This window comes from Sarcophilus harrisii, chromosome 3 (genome assembly GCF_902635505.1).
Source record: "Sarcophilus harrisii chromosome 3, mSarHar1.11, whole genome shotgun sequence".
Taxonomy (NCBI): domain Eukaryota; kingdom Metazoa; phylum Chordata; class Mammalia; order Dasyuromorphia; family Dasyuridae; genus Sarcophilus; species Sarcophilus harrisii.
Window position 1 is genome coordinate 593,680,915 of NC_045428.1, and position 15,757 is coordinate 593,696,671.

Genomic DNA, 15,757 nt, shown 5'->3' on the forward strand with positions numbered 1-15,757 from the left:
GCTAATGTGACAAAAATGCCAATATTGCCGATACCCATAAGATTATTGGAGGGATGCTTTACAGAATTCAGTAACAGAATAACACAACTTTTGTTTGGAGAAATGCAAGATTTGGATATTGAGGAAAATAATGTAAAAAAGGGATAGATGAGCTACTAGATCTTACACTTAATATAATGCAAAGATCATCAAAATATTCAGATAATGCTTTAAAAATCCAGAGATAAACAGAATAGAGCAGACAAATGATAGGGAGGGAAAAGGAACTCAATAATCCTGCTACTAACTTAATAAATGATATAAGAAAGAACTCTATTTGATAAAAACTGCTGGGAAAACTGCAAAGGAGTTTGTGATCCTAATATTCAAGATCATAGGGGCAGCTAGGGGGCGCAGTGGATAGAGCACCAGCCCTGAAGTCGAGGACCTGGCCTCAGACACTCAACAGTTCCTGGCTGTGTGACCCTGAGTAAGTCACTTAAACCCTATTGCCTCAGCAAAAAAAAAAAAAAAAAAAATTCAAGATCATAACATCAAGGAAAAATCAGAGATCACATTACCTTTCAAAGTGATAGGTATGAGACATTTATAACCAAGGGATTAATGAAAATAAATCAGATGATTTTGATGATAGGAAACTTAAAAATTCCTGCACAAACAAAATTAATGTACCAAGGATAAGGGAATCAATCAAATGGGAGGAAAAAACTTTTATGTAAAAATTTTAAATAAGGGTAAGACAAAGAATCAATAGAATAAAAACCATTCCCTGACAGTGAAGTTGTCAAGGGATATGAACAAAGGGAGTTCTCCAAAGAAACTATTAATAACTATGAAAGGACACTTCAAATTACTATTAAGGGAAATGCAAGTTAAAACAACCCTTGGGTTTTACCTCACATCCTCTACAAACAGTCAGATATGAAAGCTGGGAAGAACTGACATTGAAGAGGGTGTGGAACGATAGGCAAATGGATCTATTGTTGGTGGAACAATGAATCACTATAAGCCATTTTGAACTAACCAAATAAAGGGACTAAAATGTTCACCTTCAATGACCCAGAGTCTCTGCAACTAGGTTTATACTGCAAGGGGATCAGGGATAAGAGAGTTATACACAATAGTCATACCAATACATTTTGTGATAGCAAACAATGGGAAAGTAGGTGTTCATCAATTGGGAAATGGCAAAGTAAATTGTGGTATATATTATGTAATATTAATGTGCTGCCACAATATAAATGGAAATAACTATTTTATGTCTTAAAATAATTATCTGTTGTACATGTGTTTTAAAAATAATTATCGATGGTTCTCTGAAACAGGGAAGAAGGGATATTGAGAGAAATTTTGGTTATGTAAAACAGCAAGACATCAGCAAGAATTTATTTTTTAAAAAAGGACCACAAAAGGAAGTATTTGAATAGAAAAAAAAATATTGCAAAGAAATCCCTGGATAGCATCGATAATACCTCAAGAGAATTTGGTCTCATTGTTTTCACGGGAAGAATAGGTCAGCACAAAATGCTCATTTTTGAGACCGAGACACATCCAAATGGACAAACCTAAAAAGTGTGCTTAATAGATCTTGGAAAGACACAGAAAATGGACAGTGGTTTGGGTCCACAATTAAATAGAAGGCATTAAGTGGATCAGATTGGGAAATCACAATACTATCTTCCCAGCCCTCATCTTTTTTATACGAGTGTTCTCTAGGTGGTAGTTTGTGGCTGTACGCCGTTGAACACTATATAGTATCAAACGTGCTCCCCACCACTCTGAAGTGTGCCCTAAAGTAGATTAAACTGTAACTGGGAGATATTTATCTAAATAAAAATAACCGAGACATAGATAACACTTTTTAAAACCACAGCACCATGTGGCTCATGGGGAGTGTTACATACGGCCTAATGGCCCCCGTTTCTATTTGTTTTGGACATCCTTGCTATATAGTATTCAAAGAATTATTTTTTTAAAAGGAGAACTACTCTGGGGGTTGTGGCGAGGGGCAGGACGAAGATGAAAATAAGAGATTCCATGTGAAGGCTTGAGAGGATGAAAGAAAGGATGCTACAGGAGGATGAAGAGTCCCACTGCTGGGAACAGCCACGTTGCTAATGTAATCATATTAGCTGATGTTATTTACAGAGTGCTTAAAAGTCTGCAGTCTTTCCCATTATCATTGGATAACCCTGTCATTCTCTCCATTTTGCCTCTTGGTTTCACAAAGGTCAAGTGATTTCTCCAACTTGTGACTAAATGTCGAAGGCAGGATTCGAATGGCAGTCTCTGTAACTCTCAGATCTCACCATATTTGGTGCTGTATGGCCAAGAAGCCACGGAACTGCAATCTTTAATGAATTAAAGATGTGGGTCATCTCCCAGAGGCCCATGGAGAGGGTCATTGGGGACGAATAGGTCAGAAGGCCTTGGGATAGACGGTAGAGAGGTGGGGTGATCACATCACAGAATCACAGAATGTTAGCGGGGACCTCGGTGGTTGTGAGCCTCAGGTGAATCCTCGTTCTATCAGATTAAGCTACTGCCTGAAAGCCTTCACCCAATGGTGGTCCTCGACCCTTCCACTCTGGAATGGGCGATCATCGTTCACCCCATTTGCAACTTGCACCTATTCTCCTCATCTTCTCTCTGGGGACCAATAAAGCACCTAGTCCTTTCCCCACATGCCAGAGGCTTGAATGCAAGCGTCATGTCCCATCTCCCAAGCCCCCTTCCCTCAACCTCCTCTTTTCCAGGAAAGAGGAATGAACAGACAGAAGGCTCCTTGGCCCAGGCGATCTACTTGTGGGGAACCCCATTGTGAAGGATTCATGGGAGGGCCTGGATGAGATCCCAGAGGATGAGAAGCGGGTCTCCATTGCTGGAATGAAGACCCAGTGGTGAGACCCACCAAAACACAGATCGCCTTGAAACCTAGGAGACACCTCCATCTGGACGGCCTCTTAACGCTCAGCATGTCGAAAACAGAACTGACTTTTCCCGCCTCGATTTGCCCTTTCCTCTGAACTTCCTTTCTGAAGGCACTGCTGTCCTCCCCTCTGGCTCCCAGCTCCGGACACACAGTGGTCCTTCCCTTCCTCTCACCTCCCACTCTTGTCAACAAAGCCACATCAGCCACGGCCGTTTTTTTCTATTCCCACGGTGGGCGCCCAAATCGCTCCTGCTCCCGTTTCTCCTGCCCTTCTCCAGACTCTCCTCTCCAAACCACCCCCCAAACACCCACCAGTTCCCAGAACTCTCGGCAACTCCAAGCCCCAGCATAAAACGCGTGCCCCTGCTCTGGCCTGCCAGTGTTGCTCCTTCCACGATCACCATCCCAGCCAAGCTGACCCCAGGAATCGGGACCAAGCGAGACATCGCGCCCTAAGCCACTCCCCATGGCAGAAACGCCCCTCTCTTTCACCCAGTCGTCGGTGTCTTTCTTAAAATTGTCCAATACTGCTTATTTTTTTCCTATTTCACGTAGATAGTCTAACATCTATTTCTATTGGTTTGAGTTCCAAAATTTTTCCTCCCTTCCTCAAGACGGCAATCTGATATAGGTTATACACACGCTATCATTTTAAACATATGTTGGGGGCAGATGGGTGGCGCAGAGGATAGAGCCCCAGTCCTGAAGTCAGGAAGACCTGCGTTCAAATCTGGTCCCGGATACTTAACACTTTCTGGCTGTGTGACCCTGGGCAAGTCACTTAACCCCGATTGCCTCAGCAAAAAGAAAAAAAAAATCCTCATTTTAAATATATGTTTAAAGTGGAAACAAAACAAAACAAAACCCAGAACAAAAGGGAAAGCCCGGTCCCCTGGAAGGCTTCTCTCTGAAGCCCCCAACTTGCCAGGGCCAGCTTTCTCCCCAGAGTGCTTTGTGTTTCCTCATCTGCCCCCTTTCAGCAGAATGCCATCTCCTGGGCGGCAAGCACTCCTAGTTTGCCTTTTCGTACCCAGCACCGGACTCAGGCTTTCCAACAGATATCTGTTGACTTGGACCCAGAAGGTCAGAGCCGGAAAGGTTCTTGGACACTAACCGCCATCCCTTCCATTTTCACGGTTACTGGTCATGTCTAACTCTACCTTCTTGGCAAAGATTTGCCATTTCCTGTCCCAGTGTGCCCATTTTACAGATGAGGTAAATAGGGGCTAAGTGACTTGATCAGAGTCACCTCGCTAATGAGGGCCCAGGGTGGGATTCGAGCTCTTCCTGACTTCCAGGCCCAGGGCTCTATCCACCGCACCCCCATTTTGTAGTGGGGGAAACTAAAGGCGCAGAGGGGTGGGGGGGACTTGTCTGAGGTCGCCGAGGGGTCATTATTAGAATTATGACTAGCCCCCCCCAACCCCCGTCCCTTTGATCACTCACTCATCCTCTTCCTCTTCGGGTCTTCCACGAAGCTCTTCCTCCTTGCGCTGCTGTCTGCAGATCAGGATGGCGGTGGCGGCCACGGCCAGAGCGATGATTGCCGCGATGATGCCACCGATGATGCCGCCAGTGGCCCCGGCGCCCGCTGTGTCGGGGGACTCTGCCAGAAGGAGAGGGGCAGAGTGAGGGGGCCGTGTGGGGGAGGGGCACCGAGGAAGGCCCAGTCCCTCCTCTCCCCTTGCTGCTTCTGCCTCGGCTCACTGGGGACCTCAGAGTTTACTTACCCTCACTCTCCCCATCTATAAAATGGGCTGGTCTCCACCATCACCAATAGGCCGGCTCTGCCAGCCTGGGCTTAGGTCCCTCCCTGGCGCTGACATTTGACCCTCGCTTTGATGGAGAATCGGGAAACGTAGCTTCCCACTCCAGAGCTGCTGGGTGACCCCCCCCCCAAGTTCTCCCCAGTCCCCTTCCCTTCTCTTCCTTCTCCTGACAGAGCCAGGCTCTACCCCCAGCCTCCCCTCCCCCTTTCCCAGGAGCTTAAGCCCACAGGACCTTCCTCCCAGGTGAGTCACCGAAAGTCCCCTCGTCACCCCTCCCCGACACGCCAGGGACAGAACAAAGGAGGGAGCGGCCGAGCAGGGTTTCTGAAGCATGTTTATAAAAGGGGGGGTCAGAAGCCACCCTCCTTCTCAGGGATTGAGGTATCAGCCCACCCCTGCATGCCCCTCCCCCAGGACTCAGGAACCCAGCCCCCTTGTGGCCTAAACCCCCCAAGCCATCGCTCCTCCAGCCCTCCTCCCAGCAGGTTCCATTTTCTTAAGAGCCCCAGGCACCCTGTGCCCCCCGAGACCTCCAGGGCCTGTCCAAAGAACCAGCAGGGACCCAAAAGTCTGACCCCCAACACTCCGGCCTTCCCTGGGCAGGGCCACCCCCGCCACTCCCAGAGGCCCTCACTCAGAGACCCGGGAACCTGCCCTGCCCCCTGCAGGACTGGGAGAAATCACAGAAGCCCCTTCATTCTTCCTCAAAGGTCCTTTATTGAACCCTTGGGAGGGTGGGGTGAGTGTGGGGTGAGTGTGGGAGGGGGACCCCATATGAAAATATAGTCTCTTTGAGTCTCCTCCCAGCCTCCCGGGGCGGGGGACCGGGCCGAGAGGGTCCTCGGGGCTCCCTTTCCCGTCCTATTTTGTTCGGAGAGCACAGGAGGTAGAGAAGCCAAGTCCAGTGTATCGAATGCGCCCCCCCTCGCCCGGCCCCGCCTCGGATTCCAGGAGCCGGGGGCGGCTTTCCAGTCCGACCAGCCCGGCCAGTGTGGCCCTCGTCCCTGAGGGAGGGAGGAGGAGGAGAGGGGCGTGTGCTGGCTCGGCGGGCCGGGAGCGCGTGCGCGGCGGCGAGGGCCACGGTTCTCCGGGGAGGGGGGAGGCAGCCGAGTCCCGGGTCACACATAGACTGCCCTCCGGGAGATGAGGGAGCCGTCCAGCTGGGACTCCATGTCATCCTCCGCCCCTGCTGGATGGGGCAACATGAGCCCTCCCTCTTCCTCCTCCTCCTCCTCCTCGTCCTCCTTCTTGGCTGGACCGGGCGCTGGGGGGGTCCAGAGGACCGGCCCCCCGTTGCCGAAGACCTGGGTCTTGGGGTCATAGGAGCCCCCGGCTCCTCCTCCTCCAGGGCTCTTCCTTCTCCGTCTCCTCAGCAGGATGAAGGCCATGGCCCCCCCGGCCAAGAGCAGCAACAGCAGCAGGGTCCCCCCCACGGCCCCCCACACCACTGGACCCACATCTCCTGTCGAGGCCCGGGGAGTGTCTGAGGAGAGAGAAGGGGTGGGTGGGGGGAGAGAGAGAAAAAAAAGGAGACAGAGTCAGGAGGGAAAAAACAACGGGACGTGGGAGCACATGGGGAGGTGATGTGGCAGCACATGGAGGAAGGGACGTGGGAGCACATGAGAGGGGACGTGGGAGCACGTAAGGGAGGGGACGTGGGCACATGGAGGAGGGGACGTGGGAGCACATGGAGGAGGGGACGTGGGAGCACATGAGGGAGGATGTGGGAGCACATGGAGGAGGGGACGTGGGAGCACATGGAGGAGGGGACGTGGGAGCACATGGAGGAGGGGATGTGGGAGCACATGAGGGAGGGAACGTGGGCCCTCATGGGGAGAGGACATGGGAGCACATGGAGGAGAGAACGTGGGCCCTCATGAGGAGACCAGAGAAAGGAAGCAACGGGACCAAGGGGAAAAGGGCTGTGGAGGCAGCAGAGAAGGAGCCTTGTGTCCATGGCAAGGGAAGAGAGGGAGGAAACACTGGAGGAAGTAAAAGAGAAAAGAGAAGTAGGAGGTTCCAGGGGAAGAAAGCAGTAAAAAAAGGGAGAAGCCAGAAAACTGAGGCGGCTGCTAGAAAAGAGAGGCCAAAGAGGAAGAAAAAGGAGGGGCAGTGGGGGAAAGGAGGGGGAGGAACAGAGCACCAGCCCTGAAGTCAGGAGGGCCCGAGTTCAAAACCGGCCTCAGACACTTAACACGTCCTGGCTGTGTGACCCTGGGCAAGTCACTTACCCCCAGAAAAAAGGGAGAAAGCTTGGGCAGGTGGGAGAGGTGGAAGGAGAGAAAGGGGGAGGTGGGGGCCGAGGGAGCAAGGAGAGGGAAGAGACAATGGGAGGGCCCAGTCTGGGTAAGGGGAGAGGAAGGGAAAGGAAGATGCCGCCACTTTCTCCCAGAGAGCCTTGGGAGCTCCGCATGACCCCACAGCGCCCCTGTAGCAGCCCATGCTACTGCAGAGCCCCATGCAGGACAAGTCGGGAGGAGAGGCGGGTTAGAGCCCAGGCTCCCGTCCCTGCACTTGGGGGGCAAATCAATCCGGGTGATGCTGGTGGGACAAAAGGGGAGGGGGAGGAACAGGAAGGGCAGAGCCAGGAAAATGGGGGCCGTGCAACGGGACCGGCCACCCCAGGCTTGGGGAGAGACGGGAAGCAAGCTGGCGGAACTCCCCCTCCCCCAACATGCACCCGCCCCCCCAGCTCAGAGAGGCCCACAGAGATGCCATCTGACCGGCCGTGTGCACGGGAGGCTGCGCCGGGACCTCCCGATGGGGGAGGGGACTGCCTGTGCAAGCCCCATGGGGGAGGGGATCACCGGGCCGGTTCCGCCCCCGATGGAGGAGGGGATCACCTGTGCAGGCTCTAGCTCCCTGTTGCAGGTGAGGAGCCCGAGGCAAGCTCTGCGGGGGCCCGAGGGCTGGACCACGGGCTTGAAGTCAGAGATCCCAGACCCAGGCCCAGTTCAGGGCCTCACGCTGAAGGAAGTTTAATGGCCGCTCAGTTCAGACCTTCATTTTTAGCGGGGCAACCGAGGCCCAGAGCAAGGAGTCAATGGCAAGGTTATGGGGCCAACGGCAAAGCGGGGCATCCGGGCCCGGCCCTTTGGTGCCCCAGGACCTCCGGGCTGTCCCTGGGGCGGGTCATTGCCCCCGCCTCTCTGGTCCAGTCTCTCTTTAGCCCCTGAGCTCTCTGTGCCCGAGGAAGGGACCCGGACAGCGGCCGCTCCGGCCGAATGGGGGGCGGGGGCAGCTCTCCCCCTGGCAGGGCCACTCAGACCTCTGAAAATCCGGCGGGCCACTCGCACCACTGGCATTTCCTCCGCCACTTGGTAAATCCAGCCCTGCCGTGGCCACAGCTTCTGGGGGGCAGCCCCTGGGGGGTCCTGGCTGAGGAGGGGAGGAGGCCCCAGAGCTGGGCTTTGGTGTGTGCCCGGCTGCGCACGTGGCCGCGGGGTTCTGTTCTCCGAGCCCTGGGTTGTGGGGGGGAGGGGCCGCTGAGGCTCCTCTAACAGGGGCACAACAGGCCTAAGCAAGGCTGCTGGACGGGCACCCGGGGAGGAGCCCCACAATGGGCTTCCACTTAGCGGGACTTTTTTCCCAGAAGCAAGCTGGAGACTGTGAACTGGGGGGGGGGGCAGTGCCTTCTGCAGCCAAGGGCTTGGCAGCGGAACAGGCGCTCCCAGGGACAGACGGGTCTTAGTCCCCAGAGCCCCAGTGGCCTCCAGCTGAGGCTGGGAGGTGCTGCTCTTACCCCGGGGAGCTGGGAGGGAGGGCCTTTCTGGGTAAATATTTCTGACTGAGTGTGTGTGAGTGTGTGAGAGGACAGAGGGGAGGACAGAATTTCCCGGGCCACTCTTGGAGGCGCTGCCCCCTTCTGCTCGGGTCTGTCCCTGTCCCTGGGGCTGTGACCCTGGGTCGGGGGTCCGTCCCTCCCTAGCTCCCTGGCCCATAGGGGCCGTTGCCACTCGGCACTCCCTGAACGGCCCCCAGAGCGGCCCCGGCTTGCACCATGTGGGGCCCCAGGAAGGAGCTGAAGCCCCCCGGGTCACTTCCCACCACACGGACTCTCCTAGGGGGGCTGGATGCCCTAGGGTGCCCTGCTCCGGCACTGCTGAGACAGAGGCCCGGGAGGCCAGGGGCTCGTGAAGGACGCCGTCCGGCCCGGGCTGTTGCATGGTTAATGCTCCGGCTCCTCTGGGAAGGGGGCCGAGGGGGACGGCCCGGCCCAGTGGGCCCTGAAAGCCAGGCCGAGGAGGAAACAGGAGGGATCCCCGAGGTGTCTGACATCCCAGGAGAGGGAGGGCAGGGCCGGACGGAGCTCCAGGCCGGGTCCCTCTGGGATCGCGGGACAGCGCGCCTGTGCTGGCACGGTGGGTGGCGTCTCTGAGAGCCTCTCTTCCCTGTCCCCCTCCCGCCCCCCAAGCTTCAGGCAGCAAGCAGCCCCCTCCCGGGCCCCTCACCTCTGACTCGGATGCTCTGCTCAGCACGACCATTGCCCACAGGGTTGACGACGCTGCAGATGAAGGTGGTGTTGACTGACTCATCAACCGCCCGAATGACGAGCCGGGGTCCCTGGGGCACGGCCGTGGTGGGGAGTGGGCCTGTGGTCCTGGCGTCGGGGAGAGGAGGGGCTTGTGAGGGCCGGCGTCCCCCTTCCCCCGCACCAGCATCTACCCCCCGAGCCAAGACCCCGGCTAGCAGGAGCCCCCGCCTCAGGCCTCAGGCCTCAGGCCGGGCATCTGGCCGCCGCATCCCATCGTCTCGGACATTCCCTGCCAGGCCTCCGGGAGGGTGAAGGAGGGGCCTCGATTTACTAAAGGGACAATTAACAGACTGGGGCCACCGAGAGCCCGGAGAGAAGCATCGGGTCCAGGCAGAGAAGCCAGGCCTTGGACCAAGGGGCAGAAACACCCCCGAGCACTAGCAGTTATCTGACTCTTTCCCGGGGCTCAGAAAATCAGCTTCGCTGCACGAGGCAGCAGGGCCCTGCTCAAGCAGCAATCCTTACTCTGAAAAAGATCTGGAGGGCTCGGTGGACTGCAAGCAGTGACAAGAAGAAGGCTAATGGTAGGGGGCTACAGCGAGATGAGCCGATCATGTGGGGCAGAAGCTACGGCGAGACCCCTGCCATGTGTCGGGCCAGAATCAGGCCAGGCTCCGTTGTCAGAAAGGACACCAAAAAGAGGGAAGGCTCATGGGGGGCAGCCCTAGTGGGAGCAGCAGAAAGACTTTGGCAGAGGGGGAAGGTTTCCCAGCAGTCAGAGGGTGCCCAGTGAGACGGGCTGCCTGGGTAGAGAAAGAGATCTCCCAACAGCCTGAGGTACCCAGAGTGAGAAGGGCTGTCTGGGTAAAAAGGAAAAGGTTTCCCAATGGCTGCCTGGGTAGAGAAGGAAAAGGTTTCCCATCAGCCTGAGGTACCCGGAGTGAGAAGGGCTGCCCGGGTAGGAGGAGAAGGTCCGCCCCCCCCCCCCCCCCCCCCCCGGGTCCGGACCAGGCGCCCTCTGTGCAAGGAGCAGGCCCAGGAGCCCCCTCCCAGCCACCCCCCGGGCCGGAACTCACGTGCTCCACTCATAGCTGGTGGGCTCGGGGTTGCTCTGAGCGTCACAGGTCAGGGTGGCCTCCACTCGACCAACAAACCAGTTGTCGTCATAGCCGGAGATGGAGACCTGGGGGGGATCTGGGGGAGACGGGTAGAAAAGAAGGGTCTCGGCTCAGTGTCAGAACCCGCTGGGGGAGGGGCTGGGGAGGCGTCTCCTCTGAGCCTTCAGGGACCCCTGAAATACCTGGTGCCCAAGGCTCAGGGCGGGAAGAGACGTGGGGAAGGAGCTGCCAGGTGGGGCCTCCGCGCCCGGGGGGGTCGGTGGGCGCTGGGGCTGAGCAGAGGGGCTCAGTCGGGCACTCACATTTCACGGAGAGGGTGAGGGGGATCAGGATGGGCTCCGGGAAGGTCTCGTGCTCCACCTTGCAGGTGACCTTCGCACCGTTGGCCTCGGGGGTCGGCACCAGGGTGAACCGGCTGGTGACTGTGAAGGTGCCGGGGACGGGCCCAGCTGTCCTCGTCTCGGTGCCTTGTCCGGGTAGGGGAGAGAACCAGGAGATGCGGGCGGGGGGGCGCCCCCCCGTGGAGACGCAGCGGGCCATGGGCTTCGGTTCCGAGACTAGCGTCACCTCTTGGGCCTCCGCGTGGTTCTGGGGCTCGGCTGGAGGGGAGAGGGAGGAGGGGCCAGATTAAGGCTCTGGTCATGTGCCCGGCCCGGCAGCACCCGAAGAGCCCCCACAGAACCAGAGCCGGACGACTGGGCCGAAGGACTCTGTGCCGAGAAACAGGCGCCCCAAACAGGGCCCTGCGGGGCTCCCGGGCCCTCCGTAAGGACATCTTTGCAGATTCAAGCTCTGCCGGGCTTTGGGTTTGACCGTAAGTGACAGAGGCCAAATTTATTCTGTTGCGCAGCAATGCTACTTCCCATAAAGCGCTGGCCGGCAAGTGAATCTTGGACTTAGAAAAACCACAGAATTGTGTTTACATATTTACAATGCAGCAGCCAGTGTTTGGGGACGCTTCTGGTAAAACTTGTGGCTCCTCTTTTGAAAATCGCGGGCCAGGTGGTGCAGTGGAAGGGGCCCCAGCCCTGGAGTCAGGAGGCCCCGAGGTCAAATCTGGCCTCAGACACAACGCTTCGTGGCTGTGGGACCCCGGCAAGTCAGTGAACCCCGACTGCCTCAGGGGAAAAAAGGGAAATCCCTGGCCTAGAACAGTGTAAAACTTCCGACACAGAACATGCACCATCCAAGCAGAAAGGGCCCTTGGAGCGGGCCGCCCTAGAGCAGGGTCTCTCGCCTCCCAGGCCATCTTCCCCCCCCCAGCGCCCCTCTCCCCCCACGCCCTCTCACCCAGCACTCTGAGCCACGTGACTCCCTTGCTGCTCCCCCAGGGGAAGGTGACGAACTCGCAGGTGTAGTTGGCTTCGTCCTCGGCCCTCAGCCCCTTCAGCAGCAGCGTGGCGTCGCGCAGCTCGGCCTCCGACTGGCGCGAGTTGCCCATGAGGAAGGACATGTGCTGGTCGTAGGGCCCCGAGTTGGGGAAGTTGGCCCCGTAGGTGGGGTGGAAGGCGGCCACGCTCTGGTTGTTCCCGTACCTGTCCAGACGGAGCCACATTATCTGGGACACCCGGATCTCGGCCTTCTCCGACAGAAGGTGGCAGGGGAGCTTCTCATCGCTCCCCAGGAGGCCCCGCACCTCGGCCGGCACCCGCACCTGGATGTTCTGGGCTCCTGGGGAGAAGGAGGGAAGCTTCACTGAGGGCAGCGGGCCCGGCGGGGGGGACTGCGGCCACTTGCGCCCCTTCTGTGGCCAGCCCGGGCTGGGGGCAGGAGGAGGGAGTCTTCCCGTGCAGGGGCCGCCCGCCGGGAGCCACGTGTGAGGGCCCCGTCTGGGCCGGGCCCTAGGCTGGGGCCGGGGGACAAGGAGAGGCAAAGCCAGGCCCGCCCTCGGGGAGCCTCCCGTCTAACGGGGGAGACAGCAGGCGGGAGCACGGACAACCAAGCGAAATGGGGGATAAAAAGGGAGCAAAGGGAAGGCGCTAGAACCACATGGGGAAAGGGGGCTCAGACATCAAGAAAACGCTGCGGGGCATTTGTGACAGTCCAGAGGGGACACCAACTATCAGAACTTAGGGAGCAGGATGTGGGAGATGGGTCGGGGAAGGGACCCCTGGGAAAGGAGCAGGAGTGGGGGATGGGTCGGGGAAGAGATCCCTGGGAAAGAGGCACGATGTGGGGGACGGGTCGGGGAAGAGACCCCTGGGAAAGAGGCACGATGTGGGGGATGGGTCGGGGAAGAGACCCCTGGGAAAGGGGGCGATCACAACTGGATTTGGAGCTGCAGGGAAAACTCATGGGCCTCGGGCGTGGGTCTGGGAGGAGCGAGGAGACAGTTTCAGCCCCGAGGAGGATGGAGGCTAACTTTCCTCTGTGTCCCGCCAGGACCCAGGCATCCTGCTCTCGGCCCTGCCCGTCTGGCAGGAAGCCCGCAGGCTGGGGTAGAGCTTGGGCTGGGAAGGGTGGGCGGGGGACCCAGCTGACACCCATAAACCTGTCACTAGTCGGGCCAGGGCCTCAAGGCAAGGGAAGCTGATGTCCCTAGTCTCCCCCGCCACCCCCATCCCTGCTGCGCTGCCCGGCCGGGAAAAAGGCACGGCTTGCCAAGGTCACGGCTGGCATCCAGCCCAGCGAGAGAACGCCCTGGTGCAGGTGTGGGGGTGGAAGCCTGGGAGATACGGCTGCTTGGGGCCCAGACGGGTGAGGCCGGAGTCCCAGAACTCCCCTGGAGAAAGGGGTTGGGCCGGGGGCTCCGGCCCTGCTCTGGATATCTGGGTGATTCATAAAGACGAGAGACCGTGGGAACCCGGACCTCTGGGACCCGAGGGAGGTGGGGGCTTCGGCTCAGAATTCTGGAACGAGGAAGGAGCTGGGAGCCCGGATGCTTGGGTTCTTGCCAGACTGGCTCCGGGGCCTCAGTTGCCCAGACTGTCCCTCCCAGCCTCCTAGTAAAATGGGGTCCCCCTCAGGGGTGGGGCAGGATGTAGGCGGGGCTCAGTTAGCAAAAGTGCTTTGAGATCTCTTAGCTGCTGGCTTAGCCACCTCGTTAATTGATTAATTGCCACTAATAAGCGTGCTCCGGCCCCCACAGCGGAAATCCGGGATGGGTGGGGGCCGGCGTGGGCCCCCCGATCACTTATCTCTGTACCCCACGGAGGCCAGGTGCTAATGAGAACCACAACAACAGTAATAACAGCAGCCGGCATTTATGTCACCCTCAAAGTTCCCCAGGAATTTTACACAGATTATCGCATCCGATTGTCACATGCCCTATCAGGCAGATGTGATTATCCCCGCTTTAAAGATGGGAAAATGGAGGCAGTGAGAGGTCAGGTAATTTAGGCAAGGTGACCCGACTGGGGAGGCCGGAGTGAAGGCAGGCGCCCCCAGCCCCAGCGCCAGCGCTCCCTGCCCCCACCCCCGCCAGGCTGCCTTTGCCACTGGCCCCTGGGACTCTGGCCCGGGACTGGTTTGTTCCCTTTCTCACTTCCACCGGCCCCCCAAGGAGCTTTATTCTGTTTCTGTCCAACAAAACTTCTGCTTCTCTCTGGGGTCATAGATTTAAAGCTGGAGGAGCTTTGGGTCGTCTCTATTGTGATGACGAGACACCCAGGGAGAGAGACTTTGGCCAAGGTAATCATGGGGCTGCCAGGGGGCACGGCTGGGACCTGACCCCTCGTTCTGGGTCTGCTCCCCGCCCCCGTCCCCCCAGCCTCGGGCTCTGGGAAGCTCAGGGAGTCACTGTTTCCCTTGGCCTGGCTTCAGGAGCCTGGGCCTGGGCCGGTTTCCTCCCCCATGGCCTCCCCAGGCCCACTTCCCAGAGGCTGGGGCAGCTGGAGCTCTCAGAATGTAACCAGGCCCAGCCCCAAGCGTGTCCCGGAGCCGCCTGCGGGCTCACGGGTCTCTCTTCTCTGGGACCGACCCTCAAGCGTGTGAGAAGCCAGCCCGGCCCCTGCCTCTGTCCTTAGAGCGTGGCTGTCGGCAGCTCTCCCGAGCCCCTCGGGGGCTCCCTTTGGCTGTTTGTAGATAAGGCAAACGGGTGAGCCCTGCGGCCTCTCGTCTGTCACTCAGCTGGCATCAGTGTGCGGGGAGCCGGGGCAGGCAGTCACACTTCTCGGTGCCCGCGGAGGGCCAGCCATGCCGCTGAGCCGGGGACGCCCCCGAAGGGCAACAGCCAGGCTCCGGCTCTCGGCCTCCAGCCTACAGGGGAGCAGAGGAACACCGGACCCACAAACAGGAAACAATCAGGACAAAAGACATTAGAAACAGGGGGGGGGGGAAGGGAGAGGGGGGGCTTCCTGTAAGGGGAAACTTTAGTTGGGACTTAAAAAGCCAGGGGACAACAGAGACTGAGGCTACCCCAGGCCCGGGGAAGAGCCCGGAGAGCGTCTGCTTCACGGCAGGGCCAGAAGGCCGCTGGCTGGCAGGGGGAGGGGGGGCGAGAGAGGGGGACTAAGGTGTGAGACTGGGGGGTGGGAGTGTGAATGTGTTAGAGAAAACGTGTATTATGACTGAGAGTGGGTGTCTGGGTGCCTGCGTTTCAGTGTGTAGGTGAGTGAGTGTGAATGTGTGTAGTTAGTGAGAGAGGGAGGGGGGAGGGAGGAGGGGAGGAGGGAAGGAGGGAGGGAGAAAGAGCTTGTATGTGTGGGGATGGGGAAGGTCGGCTGGAAGGGCTCCTGCATGATGGGAAATGTTGTTTATGGATGAGGGAGGGCAGTCGGGCTGCTTGGGGAATCGGGATGATCCGGCAGGAGAGAGAAGGGTCCTTTGAGAATATTATTTTACAGAGGAAGAGCTGAGGCCATAATAGATCAAATGGCTTTTTATAGGGAAAGAAATGGAGGCCCCATAAAGTGCTGGGGGGAAAAGCTCATATGGACTCCTACAAGAAAGAGAGATGGCTTTTTGCTCATAGGTCACTTGGTGTGTAACCTGTGAAGAGGGGGAATCAATGGGCGAAGCCTCTGATAATGAGTAATAAATATGATCAATAAAGTAACCTAGATCCAGAGTGCTAAGAGCTGGGATTCGCATCCAGGGTCTTGGAGAGCCCCGGCAATGGGCTCAGGGTGTCCCGTCCACCTGACTTGGGGCTGCTGCGGGGGCCAGGTCCGGCCCAGTGTGGACAGTGTGGACCCCCACAAGGGGGTCTGGGGATTACTCGTGGCAGAGTCTCCGTCCAGGACTGCCCAGAGTGGAGGCTATGGAAGGTGCTGAGGAAGGCTATGAGGGAGGGCCGGAGGGAGGGGCACAGGAGCCGGGGGGAAGGGGCCAGGGGGAAGGCGAGAGCCACAGGGTGACCAGAGAACACCACAAGCACTGGAGAAGGGGGGAAGTCAGAGCCAGGAGGAAACTGAAGAACAGAAGGTGGCAAAGCCAAACAAGGTCTCAGAGTTCTCCTCAGAACAGGACAACACTTGTAGCCCCGGTGCTTAGCAAAGTGCCTGGCACCGAGGTGGAACCTTAG

General features: G+C 57.9%; 1 protein-coding gene across 1 annotated transcript in view; it reads right to left on the reverse strand.

Moving 5' to 3' along the window:
- NECTIN2 (nectin cell adhesion molecule 2) overlaps nt 1-15,757 on the reverse strand; it is a 31,198-nt gene that overhangs the window by 14,052 nt on the left and 1,389 nt on the right. Inside the window, exons 2-7 of the mRNA XM_031961660.1 lie at nt 14,412-14,490; nt 11,584-12,196; nt 10,596-10,892; nt 10,252-10,369; nt 9,153-9,301; nt 4,379-4,538 (exon numbers count right to left, since the gene is read on the reverse strand). Of these exons, the coding sequence (XP_031817520.1) occupies nt 4,379-4,538; nt 9,153-9,301; nt 10,252-10,369; nt 10,596-10,892; nt 11,584-12,196; nt 14,412-14,490 (1,416 nt within the window). The remainder of the gene's footprint in view (nt 1-4,378; nt 4,539-9,152; nt 9,302-10,251; nt 10,370-10,595; nt 10,893-11,583; nt 12,197-14,411; nt 14,491-15,757) is intronic.